General features: G+C 35.0%; 1 protein-coding gene across 1 annotated transcript in view; it reads left to right on the top strand.

The window, feature by feature from the left end:
• Positions 1 to 26501, top strand: part of DDX4 (DEAD-box helicase 4) — a 67420-nt gene that overhangs the window by 23922 nt on the left and 16997 nt on the right. The window contains exons 3-15 of the mRNA XM_067730700.1: positions 1932 to 2009; positions 4866 to 4943; positions 7202 to 7252; positions 11452 to 11511; positions 16472 to 16573; positions 17538 to 17618; positions 18680 to 18727; positions 20370 to 20417; positions 20522 to 20569; positions 20795 to 20937; positions 21575 to 21727; positions 22862 to 23016; positions 26181 to 26310. Coding sequence (XP_067586801.1) covers positions 1932 to 2009; positions 4866 to 4943; positions 7202 to 7252; positions 11452 to 11511; positions 16472 to 16573; positions 17538 to 17618; positions 18680 to 18727; positions 20370 to 20417; positions 20522 to 20569; positions 20795 to 20937; positions 21575 to 21727; positions 22862 to 23016; positions 26181 to 26310 — 1175 coding nt within the window. The remainder of the gene's footprint in view (positions 1 to 1931; positions 2010 to 4865; positions 4944 to 7201; positions 7253 to 11451; positions 11512 to 16471; positions 16574 to 17537; positions 17619 to 18679; positions 18728 to 20369; positions 20418 to 20521; positions 20570 to 20794; positions 20938 to 21574; positions 21728 to 22861; positions 23017 to 26180; positions 26311 to 26501) is intronic.

Consider the following 26501-nt stretch of genomic DNA (forward strand, 5'->3'; position numbering starts at 1 on the left):
TGTGCTTGGAAAGAATGTGTAGTGTGTATATATTTTGACCGTAATGTCCTGAAAATATCAATTAAGTCTAATTGTTCTATTGTGTCATTTAGGACCTCTGTTGTCTTATTGATTTTCAGTCTGGAAGATCTGTCCGTTGATGTCAGTGGGGTGTTAAAGTCTCCTACTATTATTGTATTCCCATCCATTTCTCCCTTTATGTCTGTTAGTATTTGTTTTATGTATTTAGATGCTCCTACATTGGCTGTATATATGTTAATGAGTGTAATATCCTCTTCTTGTATTGATCCTTTTATCATTATATAGTGTCCTTCTTTAGCTTTCTTTATGGCTTTTGTTTTAAAGTTGATTTTGTCTGATATGAGTATTGCTACCCCCACTTTCTTGTCATTTTCATTTGCATGAAATATCTTTTTTCCATCTCCTCACTTTCAGTCTATGTGTGTCCTCCATCCTAAAGTGGGTTATTGGTTTCCTAAAGAGCTAGGTTTTGGTTTTGTTGAGCCGCTATTATATGTTTGTTTCTCCTATTTCATTAATTTCTGCTCTTACCATTTTTTTCCTCCTTTACTTTTGTGTGATTTATTTTGTTCTTTTTCTAACATTCCTATTAGTTGAGATGGCTGTTTAGCTCATTAATTTTGAGTTCTTTTTTTTTTTTTTTGAGTTCCTTTTTTTTGTATAAAAATTTAAGTTCTGATATATGTCATTTTTATCATACAATTCTAAGTATATCTAAAGTTCCATTGTAATTTTTTTCTTTGCACTATGTTATATAGAAGTGTTTTAGAAATACATTTCCAAATGTAAGAGGATTTTAATCAAGTTTTTTTGGTATTTAATAATTTCTAATTTTTTTAAATTGACGTATACTTGAGTTATAATACCATATTAGTTTCAGGTATATAACAGTGATTTGATTTTTTTTGGGTTACACACCATACAAAGTTAATATAAGACATTGACTATATTTTCTGTGCTATACATTACATCCCTGTAACTTATTTATTTTATAACTGGTAGTTCGTACCTCTTAATCCCCTTCACCTATTTCGTACCTTCCCCCACCCCTCTCCCATCTGGCAAACCACTATTTGTTTTCTGTATCTGTTACTCTTTTCTGTTTTGTGTATTTGTTTGCTTGTTTTGTTTTTTAGATTTCACATATAAGTGAAAATATACAGTATTTGTCTTTCTTTTGGTAACTTCCAAATTGATTGCATTGCAATTAGAGAATTTTGTGTATATGATATTGATTTTTGAAATTGTTGAATTTGCATTTTGGCCTTCCATGTGGCCAGTTTTTATGAACATTCTATTGTTGAATGTCAACTTCTTTAATGTTTTTAGTTCTGTGAATGTGCACAGTGTTCTGTGAATGACTGTAATTTACCTGTTCTCCTTTGATTTTTTTTTTGGCTATTATAGACAATGCTTATAAAAACATCTTTGTGTGTATCTGTTACCATCTGAGTATATCCACAGGGAAAATCATACTAGTATACTTCCAAAAAGTATTTTCTTTTAAAATCAATCAAGATTGATCCAGTTTATAGTTTCAATATTGTATATGATTTGTGCTTGTTTCGCTATGTCCTTGATTAGTCTCAGTATTAGCAAACTGTTTTCCAGTCAGTTGTGGTTGAGAAAATTATATCCTTTTTTTGATTTCCAATTTCTTTGGAAAGTGAGAGACGCTTTTTTTTCTTTCTTTCTTTTGGAGAGAAAGAAAGAATGGGCTTTCTTTTGGAGAGAAAGAAAGAATGGGCTTATTCATAGCCCATTTTTCTACTAGGCTTTTCATCTTTCTTAGTGCTATATAAAATTCTTCCTTTGCCACGTGGATGGCACTTTGAGAAGGTTTAAAGTTTGCTTACCACCAAGGTATTTTTTTTGTTATTTTGACTTGCTTCAAATGTTATTTGCTTTAGAAATGGATGATGGATCTTCTCGAAGAGATCATTTCATGAGAAGCAGATTTGCCGCTGGGAGGAGTTTGGGAAACAGGGGTAAGTATCTTTCCCTAATCTTCTGTTAGATAGTTTTGAATAGTGGAATGAATAGAGGCCTTTATGGCTGTTTAGTGCAAGGTAAAATCTTTTATAACTTAGTGTACAGTAGACTTTGTTGGGATAATGAGTTTTTTTTTTTGATGTCTGTTATTTTTTGCTGCTTTACTTTTTTTTTTTTTGCGGTACGCGGGCCTCTTACTGCCGCGGCCTCTCCTGCTGCAGAGCACAGGCTCCGGACGCGCAGGCCCAGCGGCCATGGCTCACGGGCCCAGCTGCTCCGCGGCACGTGGGATCCTCCTGGACCGGGGCATGAACCCGTGTCCCCTGCATTGGCAGGCAGACTCTCAACCACTGCGCCACCAGGGAAGCCCGCTGCTTTACTTTTTTTAAGATAGTAGGCAGTAGTTAAATTGATTAGATAGATTGGTTAAAGAGAGTTGCTTCCCAGAGCTTCTTCAGGTGTTGGTGATTATTGTTCCCAACAATTGGCATAGGAGGAATGTTTGTAAAAGCTCCAAAGATTATGGTGTGAAGGACTTCTTTCTTAAGTTTTACATTTCTCAAGAAGAGGAAGTATGGAAAGCAGTTCTGTTAACTCATTAATATTAAGAGGTTGTTTTCCAAAAATTGGAATTTTTTGTTGTTACTTTTAGAACAACCAGTGCTAGATTTGACAGATAATGACCCAGCAAAATACCTTCCTCCAGTCCATTTGATATTAAAATGCTGAAAATATTCTGCACTATGTTTTATTATAGTGCAACAAAATATTTATTATTAGAACCTCAAATTAAATGGTCATATGGATTTTTAAATCAATTTATTTCTTTTATGGGATGCCGTAAGCTAGGGTTAATTGGCAGTTTTAAATATACACGACACTTATTCTTGAATTTATTATTATTTTTTGAAAAACGTCAATCCTTCTAGATATTTTTATTCATTGGAAACTAAAGGTTGATGCGTGTATTTCATTTGCCATTTGGAAAATTTAATATTTTTAGATACAGTTAACATAAATGTGAACTTTTATGTTTTGACATGTTTCTGCTACTAATGGAAATAATTTATTTGTTAAATATGTCTATATACATTTTGTTTTTTAAGCCTGCATATTAAGTAAGAGTCATTGATGATTTGGAGCATGTAGTTGTGCTAAGAGGTTGAAGTGTGGGTTTTGTTTGCTACTACTAAGATTAGAAATACAAATACCTTAATATTATACTCAGGGAACTATTTAATATTTAGATATATTTTAAAATCCTAATTTAGAATGGGTTATAACTTTTTGATGAAGACTTCTAAACATTGTTGCATAAAGCCTTTTTAAATGAGAAAGCCATCACTGAGAGAGACTTTACTATAAATTGTTAATTCCATATGTTGTAGGTTGAAATACATTAAATTTCTGATCAAAACTCTTTGTAAATGTTAATACTTTAAAAAGTTATCTTTGAAAAGAATCTGAAAAAGAATAAACATATGTGTATGTATAACTGAATCACTTTGCTGTACACCTGAAACTAATGCATTATAAATCATCTGTACTCCAATAAAATTAAAAGAAAAAAAAGCTATCTTTAATACTACATATAATCCTGGAAATTCATAGAAGACCCATGAGTATAACCCCTTTCCCGAATGATCCATTTAACATTTTCGCTGTTTTCAATCTCTGTGATATTTGTTCTCAGAACTTGCATATCTAGTCACATGGTTTTGAAATTGACTCTTAATTGCTTAACATATATATTGATTAGCTTTTTATCTTCTGTGAAGTATGGCCTAAAAAGCCTTAACTTCCTGAATCACACACTTCTTTAGAATCTGATGAAAATACTGATAGTTGCATATATGCAATTTTGCATTTGGCATTAGGAGTTTCACAGATCCCTTAACTCCTCTGAACTAGGATATTACAGATGGAGGTAAGACAGTTTATGAGGATCACAAGATAATGATAGTTAATCCCAATGATAGTTTGAAGTGGCAGTTTATGATGTTTTGGATGTCTGTTCTAAGTTTTTGTTTTAAATACCTGTGCTGCTTGCCATAGCAACTCTGCCCTCAAAATTCTTAATTTAGTGGTAGAGAAACACATGGAAAGAAATATTGCTAAAAAAGAGATGCACATAGTGTATTGTGGGAATGTGACTGAAGGATTGACTATGGCTGGAGGAATGAAGGAGGACTTCACTGAAGAGGTGGCTTTTGAACCCGGCTTTTGAAGAGTGAAAAGAATTTTGCTAGGAAAAATATGGGAAGTTGTTTTATGAATTAAAATGTTGGGTGTTCAGAGCCATGTAGTGGGGGATAAAGCTAATAAGGCCGATATGAGGACATACTATGGAGGGGTGGGAGGTAAAGGGGAGTGGTATTCATGGCATTTTTTTCTTTATTATGTAGTCCCTTCCTAATTTTAATTTTAAAAAGTGGAAAGACTGAGAGCGACTGAAGTACTAGAAAAATGAATAAGTAACAGAATAATTACAGGACAGCAGTGTAAAATTTTCAGTAGCAATGACTTTCACATAGGGGTATAATGTAAATAGCTATCAGGGTGAGGTTTCAATATATAGAAAATCAGAGTTGAATTTCTTGTTTAAAGGTCACTAGTAAAATAACACCTAGTAGACAGTTGTATTTCACCAATAGTATATTTGTTTTTACTTTGGTGTAATTTAATGATTTTAAAAAGTTGCAGGTGTATTTTATCTTTATAAGTTCCTGTACTACTCTCTCCCTGTCCTTGGGAGTTCCCTTAACCCACAGATTCATTTAATTCCTAGTTATTGATGGCACACTTGATTTTGTATGTTGAAGAGTTTTTTAACTTTCTCTGAACTTTTTCAGATCCTGGCGAGTCTAATACAAGAGAGAATACATCCACAGTGGGTGGCTTTAGAGTTGGAAGGAGTTTTGGAAACAGAGGTAACCTGCTTATGATATCTTACAATCAAAACTTAAGTGACCCCAAGTTTTATAGTCTTTGAATTCTGTTTCCCTTTAATATACATAGAAAGTGTGTGCCTTTCCCAAGACTTTGTGGAGATCACAAGGGAGTGCTTTCACTTTCCTAGTCATAGTTTAGAGCAGCAGTTTATGCTGCTTATGCTGCTTTGGATGTGTCTGCTACTCTATTTCGCTTTTTCTTTTTCTTTTTAATAGCCATGCTACTTGCTGCAACATCTCTTCAAATTGATTTACCCCACAGGTGAACCCCAGTTCTTTTCTACTATACTCATGACTTGCTTTCCCTGCTCCCACAAGCAAGAGATCTATCTTATACTTCCAAAGGTGAATCTGAGTCGCCATCTTTACTTGAGCAAAGAACCAGTAGAAGCTTTGAAATTACATTTTTTTCCATAAAAACTTTAAAAACTGTAAAGTAGAACTTAGGTAAGAGTTTAAGATCAAGACCAGTAGTGTGTAGGTGGAAGACTTTCTCAAGCATTTTGGAGACCCAGCACTTGACTTTTGTGGGAGAGGTGTATGGAGGGGAAGGGGCAATTGTAGAGGGCAGTAGAACGTAATCCTTTTCTGAACCAACTTCAAAGATTGCAAATATTTAAATGAATAAAATAACTCAAAATTCAAGTTTTGTGATATATAGTCTTTTTGTAGGGATTATCTTTATTTTGAAATTACATATCTGTTCAAGGAAAAAGTATCATCCAATCATATACTGAGGTCAAAGGGTACTTATTTTTTATATGCTAATTGGGTATTAAATTTCCAAGAGGTTTAATGCTGGAGGGTACATAGGTTTGTTGAACCTGAGATGTTAAATGACTTTATATGTAGACATTTTGCATATATATGTATTTTTAAATTTATTTTTTATTTATTTACTTTTGGCTGTGTTGGGTCTTCATTGCTGCGCAGGCTTTCTCTAGTTGCAGTGAGCGGGGATTACTCTATTGCGGAGCATGGGCTCTAGGCGTGCGGACTTCAGTAGTCGTGGCACACGGGCTCAGGAATTGTGGTTCGCGGGCTCTAGAGCACCGGTTCAGTAGTTGTGGCGCACAGGCTTAGTTGCTCCGCGGCATGTGGGATCTTCCCTGACCAGGGCTTGAACCCGTGTTCCCTGCATTGGCAGACGGATTCTTAACTACTGTGCCACCAGGGAAGTCCCTGCATATAAATTTAACATCTGTCAAACAGTAACTGATTGGTCTCTGTAGTACCAAAGCCATAATTTAATGTATTTTATTATTTAGGTTAGATACTAATTGATAGGCATTGCATATTGACATTAGTTTTTTGTTTTTTTTTTTGCGACATGTGGGCCTCTCACTGTTGTGGCCCCTCCCGCTGCGGAGCACAGGCTCCAGACGCGCAGGCTCAGCGGCCATGGCTCACGGGCCCAGCCGCTCCGTGGCATGTGAGATGTTCCCGGACTGGGGCATGAACCCGTGTCCCCTGCATCAGCAGGAGGACTCTCAACCACTGCGCCACCAGGGAAGCCCTGACATTAGTTTTAACTTACATTATTCCCTGAGTATCTCTGCAGTAAAGATCATTTTATCAAGACTCAAATTTTTAAAATTTTATGAAATGTTTTGATGGATGCTTTTAAAATGAATTTTAGAGATATATCTATATGCTCCAGAGATGCATAAATCTGGAGATACAAGTTTTTATTAAATGAGAAATTTGAAAGCAGAGCTTGATGAAAGATTGTTTCTTTAAAATTTTATAAACAAAAAGAAGTTGGCAGAATTTCCTTGTTATTGAGAAGGGGAAAATTATTGAATATTGAATTATAATTTAGTTGTATTGTCCTCCAGCAGATGAAGAGATTACAAGTTAATTTATAAAGTTTAAAAAGTTTTTATATTTTGAATAGAAAGTACATAGTGGTTATAGTGATATATATACACACACACAGCCATGTACGTATAGAGGAATATGTGACATTTGAGGTAATATAAGATTGGCTGGTATTTTAATAAACTGACACAGGAAGAAGTTGTCATACAATGTGTATGAATTCTCATTCACTATTTATATATACAGTTGTATGTGGTTTATACTGTTTTAAAGGGGCATCAAGACTAGAAGTCCCTGTAAAGAGAGTGTTTCTTTGTTTCTATGTTTCTCTTTCTTTCTTTCTTTCTTTCTTCTACAAAGGTATAGGTAATTGTTGTTTTCAGAAATGTGCAAGTTTAATTTTATATTTTTTGTAGGTTTTTCAAATAACAAGTTTGAAGAAGGTGATAGCTCTGGTTTCTGGAGAGGTAAGTTCATTGTTTTTTGTAGTGACTTTAAGAATTTAGTGTCCAGAGTACATGCTAAAGAGAAACTAAGATTAATTATCTTAGTCTGTTCCAGTTCTATTTTATTTAAACCCATTTTATAAAGCAGCTATAGCCAGAGCCTTAACCAAGAGTTCAGCCATCCTAATTTGGCCTATTGTCACCTGCCTTAATTAATCTATAAAGTGCAACTTTTGAATGCTGTGCTTCCTTAAGAAAAAGAGGATAGTAGAAAGAGCAAGTCAAGAATCAGAATTTCAATAAAGATGTAAAAAAAAAAAAAAGAATAGCTAAAACAATTTGTGAAGGAAGATTAAAATGGGAGGAATTAATCTACCCAATTTCAAGATTTTGCAGTAATGATGGAGGGTAGATACATAGATCAATGGAATGGAATAGAGAACCCAGAAATAGACTGACATAAATACATTTTACTTGTTTTTGACAGCAGTGCAAAAGCTATCAAGGAAGAATAGACTTTTCAAAAAATGGTACTGAAACAGTTGGACATCCCTCAACAAAAACAAACAAAAAATGAACCTTAACCTAAACCTCCACACCTTACATAAAAATTAAGTCAAAGTGGATCATAATCTTAAATGTAAAAGCAGGACATTTTTAGAAAAAAAAATAGAAAATCTTTGGCATCTAGAACTAGGTGAATAATTCTTAGACTTGACACTGCAAGTATGATCAATAAAAGCAAAAACTGATAAATTGAATCTCATCAAAATGAGTTAAAAATGCTTCATAGAAGATCCTTTTAAGTGGATGAAAACTAAAATTACACAGTGGGAAAACATGTGAAAATCCCATATGAGACAAATGACTTGTATCTATAATATACAAAGAACCCTCCAAACAACTTGAAAAAATCCAACTAGAAAATAGGCAGAAGACAGGAACAGACATTTCATGGAAGAGAATATACACATGGCAAAGAAGCACATGAAAAGATGCTCAACATCATTAGCCATTAGGGAAATGCAAATTAAGACCATAATGAGATATCAGAGAATAACTAAAATTAAAGTATAGTGACAACATCAAATGCTGGTGAGTACGTATAAAAATTATATCACATCACTGGTGGGAAAATAAAATGGTTTTAGTCACTCTGAAAAAAAAAAACGAATCAGAATTCCAGTTTCATATATAAATATAGTTTGAGACATATAGGTCTTTATTCAGATTCATGAGACTGTGGATCACTGCTGAAATCAAAGACATTTCTGTCAAAGGTACTGACACTCTGGTTTGGAGGAATACAGAGAATGATGAGAATAGAGTAATGTTACCATAAGGTAGACTACAATAATTAACATTACTCTTCCAGGAGAGCCTGGTTGAGTAGATTTGGGTGAGGCCCTGGAACCTGTATTTAAAAAGCATCCCTGGTGACTCTGATGCCTCTTTTGTTTGGTAACCACTGATCTATGGAATCTTTATAACATAATACACTTTGGAGTTCCAAACTTTGTTTCATGTCCCTGCTCTGCTATCTGCTAGTTGAATAACATAGAGCGAGTTGCTTACTTTCTCGGAGCCACAATTTCCTCTTCTGTAGAATGGAGACCATTCATTTTGTAGCTTGATAGGCACACTAAATGAGAATGTGTGTAAAAGCACGAAGCTTAGTCCCAGACACATTCATGGTAACCAGTAAATGTCATCTATCTTCATTAAATATTTGAAACTTGATCTTTTTTTTTTTTTTTTTTTTGAAACTTGATCTTAACTGTGATTCTCAAAATCAAAACCAAACCTAGACCTGATCACCTTAAAACCCTTTTGGAACATGGTGGGGTTTTAATATATCAGTTAAGACTGCTTCTCCAAACTACTCTGTCTCATTCTCCCTGCTTTTGTCTGCTTTTTCTCCTATCCTCTTTTAATGAAAACATATGTAACATACAGCTAATATTTGAGAGAAGAAAAACATCACCATTTTTATCCTTTTCCATTTCTCCTTGTCCTAGTTTTCCAACTGTTAATTAGTATTCAAGATCATTTCTACTCACCAAAGACATTCCTTCCTCCCCAGTTGACTCTTTAGTGATGAACCAGAGTGCTTTTGAGCACAAATTCCAATTTCTCACAGCACTTGAGAGAACTTCTCTCCTCCAAAATGGTCTACTTTCTTCCTTTGATCTATTTACTTCTTTTTTTTTTAACATCTTTATTGGAGTATAATTGCTTTACAATGGTGTGTTAGTTTCTGCTTTATAACAAAGTGAATCAGTTATACATATGTTCCCATATCTCTTCCCTCTTGTGTATCCCTCCCCCCCACCCTTCCTTTCCTTATTTACTTCTATTCTCAGTTTTAGTTCCCCTATACTAAAAAACTGTGTATATTCCTAAAAATTTCTTTCACTCTCACAGTTGTTGGCAAGCCCAGGAGCAGGTTTTGCTATCATTATAGAAGCTTTTTCTCTGCACACAGATGTATAGAGTGTTCTGTGGTTATTTTCTCTGCAATCTCATGTCCCATAGCTGGTATAGTATGGCGATAAGGAGCTCAGACACCTTGGATTTGAGACCCAGATGCTCCTCCTGTCAGTTGTATTATCTTAAAAAATTCTGCATTTCTTTTTCTTTGTTTATAATTTGAGGATAATACCCACCTCGTAAGGTTTTTGTGAGGACTTAAAAAGTTAAAACAGACTTCATTTAGAGCAGTGCCAGACAGATACTAAGTTCTATTTGTTGTTATTACTATTATTTTTATATAATTAATAGATTATAACTGATCTTGGGATCATCGTCTCATTTTTGTTTGCGCTTGGCTTTATTTTTTAAGCTACAGAAATAATTTTTTTAATTTTTAATTTTGAAATCATTTGACTCAAAAGAAGTTCCGAAAATAGTACAGAGGGTTTACTCCACCCTTCTTCTTCTAATGTAATTGTACCCTTCACCCAACTGCTAATGTCATCAGCCTATTTTAATTCCCAGTGTGGTAAAAATAGCTTTGGGCTTGTTTTAGAACAGTTGGCCAAAGATTATATGAGACCTTTTTCTCCATGTCAGGCCCCAGATTAATTCATAGTTTTTTTTTTTTTTGTAAGACAATAAATATTAGCTAACGTCATCATTATTCCAGAATTATTATTCCAAGTATCTTTCCAAAATTCTTTCTTTACTGTTCAGCACGCTTGTCATATTATATCTTGCTTCTAAGAAAGTTGTCTTGATGTTAGATGGCTCTTCAGGAATATTTGTCAGTTGTTGATGTCAGCTCAAATAGGAGCCTGCAACAAGAGCTCTGGGCCATTGTTTATTACAAAACAATATTAATTGAGTAGATTAGTACTTTTGCGCAGAAACTTATCTGATAGCTTCTAATCTGTTCAGCCATTTGTGTCATCACTGGGACCTAAAGTTCTCAGGTGCTAAACGTTAGTGATATGTACAAAGATCCCTTGAAACCATCTCGGTATTTCCCAAACATGGCTTTATTGGAATCTTCTAGAAAGCTTAAAGTTATTACTAAAAGTTATAATTTTTTAATTTAGAAAAATCATCCATTCCTTGCTGTCACTCTACACGTTCAAAATAAACATCTCTGGGGGTGGGCTCTTTCCAACTTACTAATAATTTTTAGGCAGCCTTCAGTGTAGTGATCCTCATACCACTATTTAGAAACCCTGGTAATGTTACTTGATAATGTCACTAAAAACAGAAAACCAGGATATCCCCCAATTTCTCCATTAAGATGAATGGGAGAAAGTTTGCATATATTAAAAAAACACTGACATCTCAGATTTATTAAGAAAGGCAAGTTACAGAAATAATGATGACGTTATAAGAAGAACAGTCATGCATTTCTGAGATCCCCACTACTTAATGGTTAGATATTTCTGAAACTGTTTCTACTTAAACTGATATTTATGAAATTCTTATTTTTTGGCTGTGCTCAGAATTTGACAAATTATACGCTTAACATTTAATATTTAGATATATTAGGTGATTTCTATAGGGAATTGACTGAATAATGTCTTTGTATTTCTGTGGTTACAATTATTTTAAAAATTAAAATGTTCATATTTTAACTTATAAAGATTTTTATTTTTTCTTACTAATTTCTTTTGTGACAGTGCTGTTCTTTAGATGCTACATTAATGTAAATACTAAAGTAATTATTTAGATGCTATTCACATGTTAAATTTTTATTCAAGAGTCTAATAATGACCGTGAAGATAATCAAACACGGAACAGAGGGTTTTCCAAGAGAGGCGGTAAGGACCATGTTTTGGAACAATTTGTACTTAAGACAGAGATACGAAACTGAAAACTACATTCCTTTTTATGGCTGAATACTACTATTCCATTGTATGTGTACTTTTTTTGTTTGTTTTTGCGGTACGCGGGCCTCTCACTGTTGTGGCCTCTCCTGTACTTTTTAAAATCCATTCATCTGTTGAGGTACACTTGGGTTTCTTACTACTTTTGGCTGTTTTGAGTAATGCTTATGTGAACATTAATATACAGTTATCTGTTTGAGTCGCTGTTTTTGCATTTTTGGGGTATATGTCTAGAAGTGGAATTGCCAGGGAATGGGACTGTGGTAAGTTAAAATATGCCACAAAATCACTGCTCTTACCAAGAATCAGCCTTTTTTTTTTTTAACATCTTTATTGGAGTATAATTGCTTTACAGTGGTGTGTTAGTTTCTGTTTTATACAAAGTGAATCAGTTATACATATACATATGTTCCCATATCTCTTCCCTCTTAGATCTCCCTCCCTCCCACCCTCCCTATTGCACCCCTCTAGGTGGTCACAAAGCACCGAGCTGATCTCCCTGTGCTATACGGCTGCTTCCCACTAGCTATCTATTTTACGTTTGGTAGTGTATATATGTCCATGCCACTCTCTCACTTTGTCACAGCTTCCCCTTCCCCCTTCCCATATCCTCAAGTCCATTCTCTAGTAGGTCTGTGTCTTTCTTCCCGTCTTACCCCTAGTTTCTTCATGACCTTTTTATTTTTTCTTAGATTCCATATATATGTGTTAGCATACGGTATTTGTTTTTCTCTTTCTGACTTACTTCACTCTGTATGACAGACTCTAGGTCCATCCACGTCACTACAAATATCTCAATTTCATTTCTTTTTATGGCTGAGTAATATTCCATTGTATATGTGTGCCACATCTTATTTTTTTGTTTATTTTTTCTTTTTTTTTTTTTGCGGTACGCAGGCCTCTCACTGTTGTGGCCTCTCCCGTTGCGGAGCACAGGCTCCGGACCCGCAGGCTCAGCGGCCATGGCTCATGGGCCCAGCTGCTCGCGGCATGTGGGATCTTCCCGGACCGGGGCACGAACCCGTGTCCCCTGTATCGGCAGGCGGACTCTCAACCACTGTGCCATCAGGGAAGCCCTGTGCCACATCTTCTTTATCCATTCATCTGGTGATGGACACTTAGGTTGCTTCCATGTCCTGGCTATTGTAAATAGAGCTGCAGTGAACATTTTGGTACATGACTCTTTTTGAATTACCGTTTTCTCAGGGTATATGCCCAGTAGTGGGATTGCCGGGTTGTATGGTAGTTCTATTTTTAGTTTTTTAAGGAGCCTCCATACTGTTCTCCATAGTGGCTGTATCAATTTACATTCCCACCAACAGTGCAAGAGGGTTCTCTTTTCTCCACACCCTCTCCAGCATTCATTGTTTGTAGATTTTTTGATGATGGCCATTCTGACCGGTGTGAGGTGATATCTCATTGTAGTTTTGATTTGCATTTCTCTAATGATTAATGATGTTGAGCATTCTTTCATGTGTTTGTTAGCAATCTGTATATCTTCTTTGGAGAAATGTCTATTTAGGTCTTCTGCCCATTTTTGGATTGGGTTTGTTTTCTTGTTATTGAGCTGCATGAGCTGCTTGTAAATCTTGAAGATTAATCCTTTGTCAGCTGCTTCATTTGCAAATATTTTCTCCCATTCTGAGGGTTGTCTTTTGGTCTTCTTTATGGTTTCCTTTGCTGTGCAAAAGCTTTCAAGTTTCATTAGGTCCCATTTGTTTATTTTTGTTTTTATTTCCACTGTAGGAGGTGGGTCAAAAAGGATCTTGCTGTGATTTATGTCATAGAGTGTTCTGCCTATGTTTTCCTCTAACAGTTTGATAGTGCCTGGCCTTAATTTAGGTCTTTAATCCATTTTGAGTTTATTTTTGTGTATGGTGTTAGGGAGTGTTCTAATTTCATTCTTTTACATGTAGCTGTCCAGTTTTCCCAGCACCACTTACTGAAGAGGCTGTCTTCTCCACTGTGTATTCTTGCCTCCTTTATCAAAGATAAGGTGACCATATGTACGTGGGTTTATCTCTGGGCTTTCTATCCTGTTCCATTGATCTATATTTCTGTTTTTGTGCCAGTATTGTACTGTCTTGATTACTGTAGCTTTGTAGTATAGTCTGAAGTCAGGGAGCCTGAATCCTCCAGCTCCTTTTTTCGTTCTCAAGATTGCTTTGGCTCTTCGGGGTCTTTTGTGTTTCCATACAAATTGTGAAATTTTTTGTTCTAGTTCTGTGAAAAATGCCAGTGGTAGTTTGATAGGGATTGCATTGAATCTGTAGATTGCTTTGGGTAGTAGAGTCATTTTCACAATGTTGATTCTTCCCATCCAAGAACATGGTATATCTCTCCATCTATTTGTATCATCTTCAATTTCTTTCATCCGTGTCTTATAATTTTCTGCATACAGGTCTTTTGTCTCCTTAGGTAGGTTTATTCCTAGATATTTTATTCTTTTTGTTGCAATGGTAAATGGGAGTGTTTTCTTAACTTCATTTTCAGATTTTTCATCATTAGTGTATAGGAATGCCAGAGATTTCTGTGCCTTAATTTTGTATCCTGCTACTTTACCAAATTCATTGATTAGCTCTAGTAGTTGTCTGGTAGCATCTTTAGGATTCTCTACGTGTAGTATCATGTCATCTGCAAACAGTGACAGCTTTACTTCTTCTTTTCTGATTTGGATTCCTTTTATTTCTTTTTCTTCTCTGATGGCTGTGGCTAAAACTTCCAAAACGATGTTGAGTAATAGTGGTGAGAGTGGGCAACCTTTTCTTGTTCCTGATCTTAGTGGAAATGGTTTCAGTTTTTCACCACTGAGAATGATGTTGGCTGTGGGTTTCTCGTATATGGCCTTTATCATGTTGAGGAAAGTTCCCTCTATGCCTACTTTCTGGAGGGTTTTTATCACTAATGGGTGTTGAATTTTGTCGAAAGCTTTCTCTGCATCTATTGAGATGATCCTATGGTTTTTCTCCTTCAGTTTGTTAATATGGTGTATCACGTTGATTGATTTGAGTATATTGAAGAATCCTTGCATTCCTGGAATAAACCCCACTTGATCATGGTGCATGATCCTTTTAATGTGCTGTTGGATTCTTTTTGCTAGTATTTTGTTGCGGATTTTTGCATCTATGTTCATCAGTGATATTGGCCTGTAGTTTTCTTTCTTTGTGACATCTTTGTCTGGTTTTGGTATCAGGGTGATGGTGGCCTTGTAGAATGAGTTTGGGAGTATTCCTCCCTCTGCTATATTTTGGAAAGTTTAAGAAGGATAGGTGTTAGGTCTTCTCTAAATGTTTGATAGAATTCACCTGTGAAGCCATCTGGTCTTGGGCTTTTGTTTGCTGGAAGATTTTTTTTTTTCTTTTTTTTGCTGCACGCGGGCCTTTCACTGTTGTGGCCTCTCCTGTTGCAGAGCACAGGTTCCAGACATGCAGGCCCAGCGGCCATGGCTCACGGGTACCAGCCGCTCCGCGGCATGTGGGATCTTCCCGGACCAGGGCACGAACCCGTGTCCCCTGCATCGGCAGGTGGACTCTCACCCACTTCGACACCAGGGGAGCCCTGCTGGAAGATTTTTAATCACAGTTTTAATTTCAGTGCTTGCGATTGGTCTGTTCATATTTTCTATTACTTCCTGGTTCAGTCTCGGTAGATTGTGCATTTCCAAGAATTTGTCCATTTCTTCCAGGTTGTCCATTTTATTGGCATACAGTTGCTTGTAGTAATCTCTCATGATCCTTTGTATTTCTGCAGTGTCGGTTGTTACTTCTTCTTTTTCATTTGTAATTCTATTGATTTGAGTCTTCACCCTTTTTTTCTTGATGAATCTGGATAATGTTTTATCAATTTTGTTTATCTTCTCAAAGAACCAGCTTTTAGTTTTATTGATCTTTGCTCTCGTTTCCTTCATATCTTTTTCATTTATTTCTGATCTGATCTTTATGATTTCTTTCCTTTTGCTAACTTTGGGTTTTTTTGGTTCTTCTTTCTCTAATTGCTTTAGGTGCAAGGTTAGGTTGTTTATTCGAGATGCTTCCTGTTTCTTAAGGTAGGATTGTATTGCTATAAACTTCCCTCTTAGAACTGCTTTTGCTGCCTCCCATAGGTTTTGGGTCGTCGTGTCTCCATTGTCATTTGTTTCTAGGTGTTTTTTGATTTCTTCTGTGATCACTTCGTTATTAAGTAGTGTATTGTTTAGCCTCCACGTGTTTGTATTTTTTACACATCTTTTCCTGTAATTGATATCTAGTCTCATAGCCTTGTGGTCAAAATCACTGCTCTTACCAAGAATCTGCCTTTTTTTAAAAAAAAGAAATGTTCCTTGGGTTGATGCAAGTCCTTGTTGAATTTTCAGTTTGGAAAATGTTAATTCTAACAGTTTTTTCAATTTTTTTTCTTCTTTGGAGTAGCAGCATTTGGAGTCCCTTACTTTGCCATTTTCATTGATATCAGTGATACATACCATTTAATAATTTTCATTTTGTTTGCTGGTGTATAGAAATACAATTAACTTTTGTATATTGAAGGTTCAGTAACCTCACTAAACTTATGGTAAGTACTTTTTCTTCCCATGGATTGTGGAAATACCCTGTTAATGGTGCAGTTGTGGCAACTTTGAGTGTTTTACAACTGTCATTTTTTCCTTTTAGTCATTTTTAGTTTTTACTCCCAAAGCAAGTAGCAGGTTTTTAAAATACTGTAGTATATCTATTTATACTAATGAAGTTGAACATTTATAGGTCACATACAGCGTTTCTTTTTAGTAACTATCTGTTAATGGCTTAAAATATTAAAGTCATTGAATTATGCAAGACTTGAATTAACTTGGCCACCATGTCCCCAGTATTTCTTTCTTGTTGTTTTGTGTTGTTTTTGCGTGTATGTTTTAATATTATAGGCTGTCAAGATGGAAATGATTCAGAAGCTTCAGGGTCATCCAGAAGAGGTGGAAGAGGTAGTTTCCGAGGTTTCTGTGGAGGGTTTGTTCTAGGAAGTCCAAGTTAGTGGTGGATTGCAAATAGTGTGTTCATTTATTACGAAAGAAATGATAAAAAATAATACTTATCATATAAGGTTGTTATGATGATTATATGAGAATAGTTAAGCATAGTGGTTGGTACATAATCACTTATATTGTATAAAATATTATTTTTTAGACACATGTAATTCCTTACAGTTAAGTGGGAATATATGAATCTTTTTAGCAGTGTGTGTGACTCATTTCTTTAATATTACATACTGTGAAGCATTTTAGAGCTTTGATAAAGATGACTGACCTTACAAATAGGTGGCCTTCTCTATGGCTCTGTGTCCCATTATACCTCTTTTATACCAATGTGACTTTCTACCTAAATTCTACCAGTCATCATTCCTTGGTGCTAAGGTATTGTTTTCTGAAGTCACTGTTGGAATGCATTTGTCACTTAACAGAGGAGGACAGAATAGTGGAAGCTAAAAACATAAATTGTAATAATGATTTAATAGATGTACAGTGGATTAGTGAATTGTCACTTTAAAAAAAGTGAAGGGATCTGGAGGGTTGCTGTTCAGGACTGATAAAGTTTGATTTGGGAACTGTGGGTGCAAGGGGTGCTTTTCCGGAGAATAAGCAGTGAGATTATGTAATGTGAAATTTCTGGGGGCAGTAACCATGCTGTTTTTCAGAGGTAATTTAACTTTTGCTTATATCATATTTTGGTGTAGTATTGACCCTAACTACTTTTATAAAATAATTTTAATAAAATAAAAATTTTAAGGAAGTAATTTGTAATTGAAGGAAATAATTTGTGGAGAAATTCTTTTGTGTGCTTCCTAGAAAAATACTGTAATTCCTGTTAAATTTAGATTATTTTATTCTGCATCTTTTTAACTTATGGCACCATAAGTTGATTTTTTTTCTTTGCTGCATGATTTAAAAGCTTCTTAAAAGTAACATAATCTAAATTTATTATCTGTAAATCTAGATAGCAAATATGAACAAGATGAGGGGACCCAGTGCACTGGTGGCATTTTTGGCTCTAGAAGATCAGCATTAACTGGTGTAGGTGAGAAATAGAATTTATTACTGAATGTTAATCATTCACATTTGCTTTTATCTCTAGGATTAATAAACCTAATATATATGTTTAAGTGTACTAGATTGGCTCATGATTTTCTCTGCTTTTTAGATTTGTAGGCAAAAATACATGGACAGTTTTGCCTCCCTTACAAAGTTTGTGCTCTGTGAATTATTTCTTCTTTCTTATCTACCAGTTAATTTGAATTATAAATTATACTTTTAATTGGAGGAAGGAAAATGAAGTTTGCTTTGATTTCAAAGAAAAGATTCTGAGTTAGGGGATTTGAGGAGAAAGTGAACAAAAGGAACATAATTATTGACGAAAAATGTTGAAATGTGGATAAATAAACTGTGGTACTAAAAAGAAATGAGCTATTAAGGTATGAAAAGACATAGAGGAACCTTAAATATGTATTCCTGAGTGAAAGAAGCCAATCTGAAAAGGCTACATACTGTATGATTCCAGCTATATGAAATTCAGGAAAAGGCAAAACTATAAGAAGAAGGGTGAAAAAAATAGGTGGTTGCTAGGGGTTGGGGGAAGGGATGAATAGGCAGAGCACTGAGGATTTTTAGGGCAGTGAAGTTACTTTGTATGATACTGTAATGGTGGAGACATGCCATTATACATTTGTCCAAACATAAAGAATGTATAATACCAGGAGTGAACTGTAATGTAAATGATGGACTTTGGGTGATTATGATGTGTCAGTGTAGGTTCATCAATTGTAACAAATTACCTCTTTGGTGGAGGATGTTGATAATGGGGGGAGGCCATGCAGGTGTGGGGATAGGAGGTATATGGGACATCTCTGTACTTTCTGCTTAATTTTTCTGTGAACCTAAAACTGCCCTAAAAAAAATGAAGTCTTTAAACAAAATGTTCAAATGAGAAAAAGGTTTAAGTATAGAATTAAGAGATGGGTGGATTAAGGGACTAGAATCCTGAGTAATTACTCAGTATTTGAAAAGAAATAGCTATATGGTTTATGTGCTTGAGGAGGAGCTGTGATTTCTCTAAATCTTCTGTAAAACAATGCCTTACAGGTAAGGGTGACACTTATCAAAGCAGAAGTGGTAGTGGAAGTGGACGAGGTGAGTTCTTATCTGGTTTACCTGTAAGTGGTTAAAATTACTGTAATCGAAGCTTAATTTTTGAAGTTAAAGGTAACTGTTGCTGCTTTTATACACTTTGTGGAGTATGCATTTGCACAGCCAGTTTTGGGGAGTTGTTTACTACTACTCTTTAATCCAACAATTCTGTTATAGGAATTACATACTGTAGGTGTATTTGCTCAGTACATGTAAAAGTGTGTTCACTGCAGCTTCATTTATAATAAGTAAAAACTGAAAACCACCTAAAAACTCGTCAGTCTGTTTAATAAATGATATAACCATAAAATGGGAGATACCATGCAGATGTTAAAGATTGAGATGTAATCTATATGTATAAATTCTTACTAAAATAATGTTTTTTCTTATGAGATAGTTATTTGGCTTGGCATAGGGGATAAAGAAAGTTCAGTATAGATGATTTTATACTATGAAAAAATTTTTCAGAGTTAAAAATATTTAAATGTCATATAAAAGTTGAAATGTTTTCCAGACTAGTAAAACCATAAAGCTTGTTTGATGTCTCTGAAAAATTCTTAGTGATCATTATTAGTCCCCACTTCCTTCCTTTGGATTCTTGGATTCTTCACTATAGAAAAAGATTATTAATGGCTAAACCGTATCTTCTACAAATGCTCAGATGTTGTTTGAAAAAGGATTTCAAGACCTATGGACATACAGGACAAGAAAATTAGCTCACATGTAAAGATGCTATATCTAGTTAGCCTTTCAAATCTAATGCAGTCCTTGTTCTTTTTTTGTGATAGTACCTGAAAGTCGCACAATAGATGACTCCTTGTCTAAAGATCAGAAAGATAGTGTATAGAAAGGAGTCAACACGGCAGACCTGACTGCTGTTCTTTGAAAGACCTGGCTTCTGAGAACTTGAATTTAGGGTTCTCACCACTCTTAACTGGTGTGAGTGGCTCACTGTGCCTAAACAGTTTGTACAACTGTGTGGTTTATGCTGAATACCTGCTTTTCTTCTGGGAGTCTGGAAGTTTGGTACATGCCAGGCAGAAGGTTCCTGCATTATCAGCACCTCATAAGAACCCTGGATATTGAACCTCTAATGGGCTTCTCTGGTAGACAGCATTTCCAACATGTTGTCACAACTTGTCCTGTGTGATACCAGTGGAAGAGACTCTTGAAAGCTCGGTTGCCTGGTTTTCTCTGGACTTTTCCCTGTACACCTTTTTCCTTTGCTGATTTTGCTCCCTATCCTTTCTATGTAATAAGTCACAGCCATGGTTATGACTATATTCTGAGTCCTAGCAAATCATAGAACCTATGGGTTGTAGTGGGGACATCCCAACAAAGATGGATTTTTAGTTCCTTTTAGAAAATACATTCTTTTGCTGAGGAATATAGGGATTAGGAAAGAGACATAACAGTTTAAATGAAAGAATACTAATATGTTATAACAGTGTAATCATAAAATCAGCATGTTGAATGCTAAGGAAACAAAATGTTCAGGGTTCTATTTATCTTAATTGTGTCAAGTATTATTTGTACGAAGGGACTTCATGCATTTTCAGAACTTTTTCTCTTTGAAGATAAGCAATGAAAAGAAAGATGTGCATAATCTTGTATCTTGACTGTATCTTGTGGATTTCTTTAATAGGTGGTTACAAAGGTTTAAATGAAGAAGTAATTACAGGCTCTGGAAAGAGTAAGTTTTACTTTAGATAAGGTATTTGATTTTTATAGTGAGCATTCTTTTACCCTTCGATTTTTAAGAACATTTATCTGTTTTTCGATTTGATTCCTTTTAAGATTCTTGGAAGTCAGAAGCTAAAGGAGGAGAAAGTGGTGACACTCAAGGTATATTAATTTTTGTGTGATCCACATGAGTGTATATTGCATTTTAATACAAATACAGAATATTTAAAAACAGAGGTAACTTTTTAAAATTTGAAGTGAAAACTTTAATGGTAAACATTGGGAATTACTACAGTATTTAAAATTTGAGTTTGTCAGTTTTTGTATGTTTTCCCTCTTATTTTTATTCTAGTCCTTGTAATGTAAATTTTCTTTTTAAATTCTAAGGACCAAAAGTGACCTACATACCACCTCCTCCACCTGAGGATGAGAACTCCATCTTTGCACATTATCAGACAGGCATAAACTTTGACAAATATGATGCTATTCTTGTAGAAGTATCTGGACATGATGTACCACCAGCAATTCTGGTCAGTGTAATAATTGTTTCTATAATGACTGTGTAGCAAACTTCGGTTTTTAAAAATTTAGTACATTTCTTTAAGTTGGTATTAAAGAATACAAAAATTTCATCTTATTCTCTAATGTCTTAGGTTGGAAATTTAGAACCATGACTACCATCTACATTAGAATTAATTGCTATGTTGAAAGGGAGGGTACTATATTTCCTCCCCACCTCCCAAAACCAGGATGAGAACTTTATTTAAATTCACTAAAAAGGATACTTTTCCTAGAGATCAAGATTTCTGCTTCCTAAGTGTGTGAGAAAGTGTGTCTTAGGGGAGTGGTTTTCTAAGGAGTGGGGGAGCCCAGAGTCCCTTGTTGGTAATGAACCATTTTTACTGATTAGAGTTATTTGTATCTCACAGGTTTTAAGGGGACAGAAAAGAGTTTCTAGAACCACTGTCTATACGGAATATTCCTTAATTCTATCAAGTAATAACATACAGATTCTGGATACTACTTTTGAGTGGGGGCATATTTGTAAAGTTAACATAGTATATAAAGTGGAATTAACAACTTGAAACTAATTCAAATAGAATATGTTTATGGAATGACCTGTATATGATATATGGAATTTAATCACTGCCACCTGCTTTTTTTTAGACTTTTGAAGAAGCTAATCTTTGTCAGACACTGAATAGCAACATTGCTAAAGCTGGTTATACTAAGCTTACTCCTGTGCAAAAATACAGTATTCCTATTATACTAGGAGGAAGAGATTTGATGGCTTGTGCTCAGACAGGGTCTGGAAAGACTGTAAGTCACTTTCCTGCATGTATTCTGCCCCATATTCAAACTGCTACTTTTTGAACTTTGGTTCTTCCCAAGTAGAAGATTTCAGTGAACTGTCATAAATATTCATGTGTGTTTGCTTCTGATTTCTGGTTTTATTGAGGTTTGTGTGCTTCTGAAGAAAGAATTTTGAACTATTTCCAGAGTACTTCATAGATTTTTAATCTCTAAGTGTGGTCAGCTTTTTCTGTGCAACATAGTATCTAAAACAAAATGATTGAGGGTCAAAGCACCAAAGTTTATAAGCCACAGAGAAAGGTAAAAAATAATTTATGTAATACAGCTGATACAGTTTTGGAGTCAAGAGAATGAGAAATAGCTGTAGGTATTATACCTGTTCCTTAGTATGAAGTGACCTCCGGTTATGCTAATTCTAAAAGAACTCTGATGGGACCAGGTTGGTCTTAGGACTAAACTGTGGGGTTTGTCTATTAAATAGGGTTCCATGAGATGAGTATTAAAGACTGTCATTTCCAGGATGATAGACTCTTGGTTCATACTGTATTAGTCTTAAAAAACTTCCATAGTAGAGTTGAAGGGAAAATAAGTGAGTTGTATAATACAGCAGCTGTTGTGTGACTTAAATGTGGTTTTGGAGGTAGATTTTAGTGTCTTATTTGTTTAATGAGAAAACTATAGCACAAAGTTTCTTGCCACATGTAACTTTAATAAGGGTGATATGTTTAGTAATCCAAATGAATGATTTCCCAAATTTTGCTCTGCTTGTGGACCACTTTTGTCATGCATTCTGATAATTTTATTTCTACCCCAAAAGGAGTCATTTAGAATGAATGCTGCATGCTGCATTAACCTCTAAAAATAAGTTTATTTAGAATCTATGGCTGTGCTTTTTAAAAAAAGAACAAAAGATATTTTCATAGGGTAGATTAACTATCAGACATTTTATATTGTATAATATGAGCATGAAGACCTAAATGTTAAAAACTCGTGGAAATAAAAATAGTTTTCCTTTCTCATCTTAAATTTACCAAAAAGATGAAAGAAGAAGCTAAAGGATATGAAGACATGAGGAATAGGTTGCCATAGGGTGAAGGATGATGCACTATACATTTGTAATTTATGGAATTTAACTTCTAGGCAGCTTTTCTCTTGCCAATTTTGGCTCATATGATGCGTGATGGAGTAACTGCCAGTCGTTTTAAAGAGCTGCAGGAACCAGAGTGTATTATTGTCGCACCAACCCGAGAATTGATCAGTCAGATCTATTTGGAAGCCAGAAAATTTTCTTTTGGGTAAGTACATCTAGAATGCCACTCACAAACAAGTTTTTCTTTAGAGAATTTTCTTACTTATTTTGGGAAGAACACAGTGCATGAATAAGAATGCACTCATGTAATTGATTGAAGTTTCCTTTTTCATAATCTTGTTTATGGAATCTCTTTATTTTAAAAGGAAACATTCTTATTAAAAATTAGATGATAATAGAAATAGATAAGACAATAGTGAACATATTGGTGTGTCTTCTGGTAGTTTTTAAATGTATGTTTAAAAAATGAACTTAGGGTGTTCCTAATAATTTTCTGTTCTTTACACGTAACTTAATAAAATGGATAACTGCTTATTTAACAACCAGACCTAATTTTTAATGACTTTAAGATTGCCCATGTGTATGTATTTTATTTCTCTATTTTGGGGGATTTAGGTTGTTTCTAATTTGGAGCTACTATAAATAAAAATAATTCTTGCTGTAATGAACAGCTTGCTATATAAATTTTTTCTACTTTTATGTTTTAAGTATTTTCTTAGAGATTTTTATAAATTTAATGTTAAAGAATATGGACTTATTTTAAAGCTTGCCTTCTACCAGCAGTATGTGAGAATGCCAATTTCACTACACACTTTGCCAGTATTTGGTATTAGTTATTTGTTGCTGCTTACCTTAAAACCTAGTTGCTCAAAACAATAAATATTATCGGGCTTCCCTGGTGGCGCAGTGGTTGAGAGTCTGCCAATGCAGGGGACACGGGTTCGTGCCCTGGTCTGGGAAGATCCCACATGCCGCAGAGCGGCTGGGCCCGTGAGCCATGGCCGCTGAGCCTGCGCGTCCAGAGCCTGTGCTCCGCATCGGGAGAGGCCACAACAATGAGAGGCCCGCGTACTGTAAAAACAAACAAACAAAACAAAACAAAAAAACAATAAATATTATCTTACAGTTTCTGAGGGTTAGGAATTGCGGAACAGTTTAGCTGGGTGTTTCTGACTTGGGATCACTTATGAGGTTGCAGACAAGATGTCAGCTAGGATTGCAGTCATCTGAAGGTTTGACTGGATCTCTGTGTAAGGATGCTTGATTGTCCTTAGGAAATGACAGCTGGCTTCCCTTAGATTGAGTGGTCAATGAGAAAGAGCAAGGAGGAGGTTGCTATGACTTTTATAAAACAGTTGCAGTCACTTTGGCCATATTCTGTTAGTTACTAAGCAAGTCAGTAAGTCTATCCCATACTCAGGACTGGCTATAATATATTTTGCTAGAACTAGTGCAAAATGAAAATGCAGGGTCCTTTGTTAAAAAATTATGAATTTTAAGCAGCAAATATAGAACATTAAACCAAGCACAGGGCTCTTCTAAGCTTGGGACCCTGTATGACTGCACAGGTTGTACACCTATGAAGCCAGCCTTGTACACACCTATAGGGGAGCGGAGTTAGGATCTATATTTAAAGGAAGGAGTATTGAAGAATTTATGTACATATTTTAAAACCACCACAGGTATCTTCATTTTTTTTTCATTTATTTGGTTATTGAGAGGTTGAACGCTTTATACATTTTCTTTTGTGAATTATGTATTATCTACCAGTTTATCTATTGGGATATTAGTGTTTTTCTTTACAATTTTTTAGAGTTTTCTCTGTATAGAAGCTTAACCTTTTATTTTGTATAAATCAGTTTATTTAAAATGAGAGTAGAAAAAATTAAAATTATTAAAATCCCTTTAATGTCAAGTTTGACAGATCTTTTGGAAAAAGTAGGTGTACATTGCTTATATCAGTGTTTATTTCTTGCTTATCCCCATGTAGTATGTTGCTCTTCAGTCTTTTAATTTTACTTTTTTTTTAAAGCTTTTCCAGTAAATTTTTTAAAATTTTTACTTATTTATTTTATTTTTGGCTGTGTTGGGTCTTCGTTGCTGTGCGCGGGCTTTCTGTAGTTGTGGCGAGCGGGGGCTACTCTTTGTTGTGGTGTGTGGGCTTCTTATCGTGGTGGCTTCTCTTTTTGCGGAGCACGGGCTCCAGGTGCGCAGGCTCCAGTAGTTGTGGTGCGTGGGCTCTGGAGCGCAGGCTCAGTAGTTGTGCCGCATGGGCTTAGTTGCTCTGTGGCCTGTGGGATCTTCCTGGACCAGGGCTCAAACCCATGTCCTCTGCATTGGTAGGCAGGTTCTTAACCACTGCGCTACCAGGGACGTCCCAACTTCAGGCTTTTAAATCACGTAAAAGATAACAGTTTTCTTTTTTAAAAAACGAAAGCATATGTATGATAAATTCAGATAATTATGCACAAAATGAATATTAGTACATGGATATTTGTTGGAACATTTTTGTGGCAAAAAACTGAAAAGTATCAATGTTTATCTTTAATTGTCCTCTTCAGAGTTTACACACTATTAACAGTTTATGTGAAATAGCTGGTGCACATGTATGCACTTTAATTCTCTCAACAAATGGTGGCATACTAAGCTTGTTGTCACCCTGTTTTTTAAAAGTTGTGTATGTTGGAGCTATTGTTTACTCTAGAACTGTACTCCTTTTTATGAATGCACAGTATTTCTTTGTATGGGTGGGCTATAATTTTAAGTCTTTTATTGTTAGACAATTAGATAGGTTTCAATCTTTTGATACTAAAAATAATGTTAGTAGTGAATATTATTTTACAGTCATCTTTACCCATGTGTGGGGACACATCTGAAGGGAAAATTCCTAGATGTGAATTTATTGGGAAAAAGATATGTTTTAAAATTTTAATAGAGATTAAAATTGTGAAAGGTGTTGTATCAGTTTATCCTCCTGAATGCCAGTTTCCCTATGCCCTGGATAACATGGTATTATCACACTTGAGGGAAAATGTTGTTAGTCTTCATTTATTTTGCTTTTAAAAGTAATGTTGAACTTAACGTGTTAAAAAACCTTTGTATTTTCTGTGAACCATTTGTTCATGTTTTTGGCTTATTGCGTGAGTGTTGGTCATGTTTATCATTGTTTTTGAAGAGCCCTTTATCAGACAGGTTGCAAATATTTTTTTCTCACAGCTTTTCAGCTTCTTTCTGGGAAGAATTTAATTTTTTTAAAATTATGTTGAATGTATTAGCTTTTCCTTTATGGATTTCATTTTACATCTTGTTAGAAACAAATGGCTAATTTTCAAGTAACTAGAAAGTGGCATTTACTTTTATTGTTAATAGGACTTGTGTAAGAGCTGTTGCTATATATGGGGGAACCCAGTTGGGGCATTCCATTCGACAAATAGTACAAGGCTGTAATATATTATGTGCTACTCCTGGGAGACTGATGGATATCATACGTAAAGAAAAGGTAGGCTCTAGAGGGATAACAAAGTTGTGGTATTGATTAATAATTTTTTTTGTTTGGGGAAGAGAGAGATTGGTATAAAGATACATATATTTATTACAGCACCATTTATATATTAGGCCCCCATCAGATGCTTTGAATGCATTCTCATATAAATCTTAAAATAATGAAAATAGGAGGTAAATAGTATTTTC

The sequence above is a fragment of the Pseudorca crassidens genome, chromosome 3 (assembly GCF_039906515.1).
Source record: "Pseudorca crassidens isolate mPseCra1 chromosome 3, mPseCra1.hap1, whole genome shotgun sequence".
In the NCBI taxonomy this organism is placed as follows: domain Eukaryota; kingdom Metazoa; phylum Chordata; class Mammalia; order Artiodactyla; family Delphinidae; genus Pseudorca; species Pseudorca crassidens.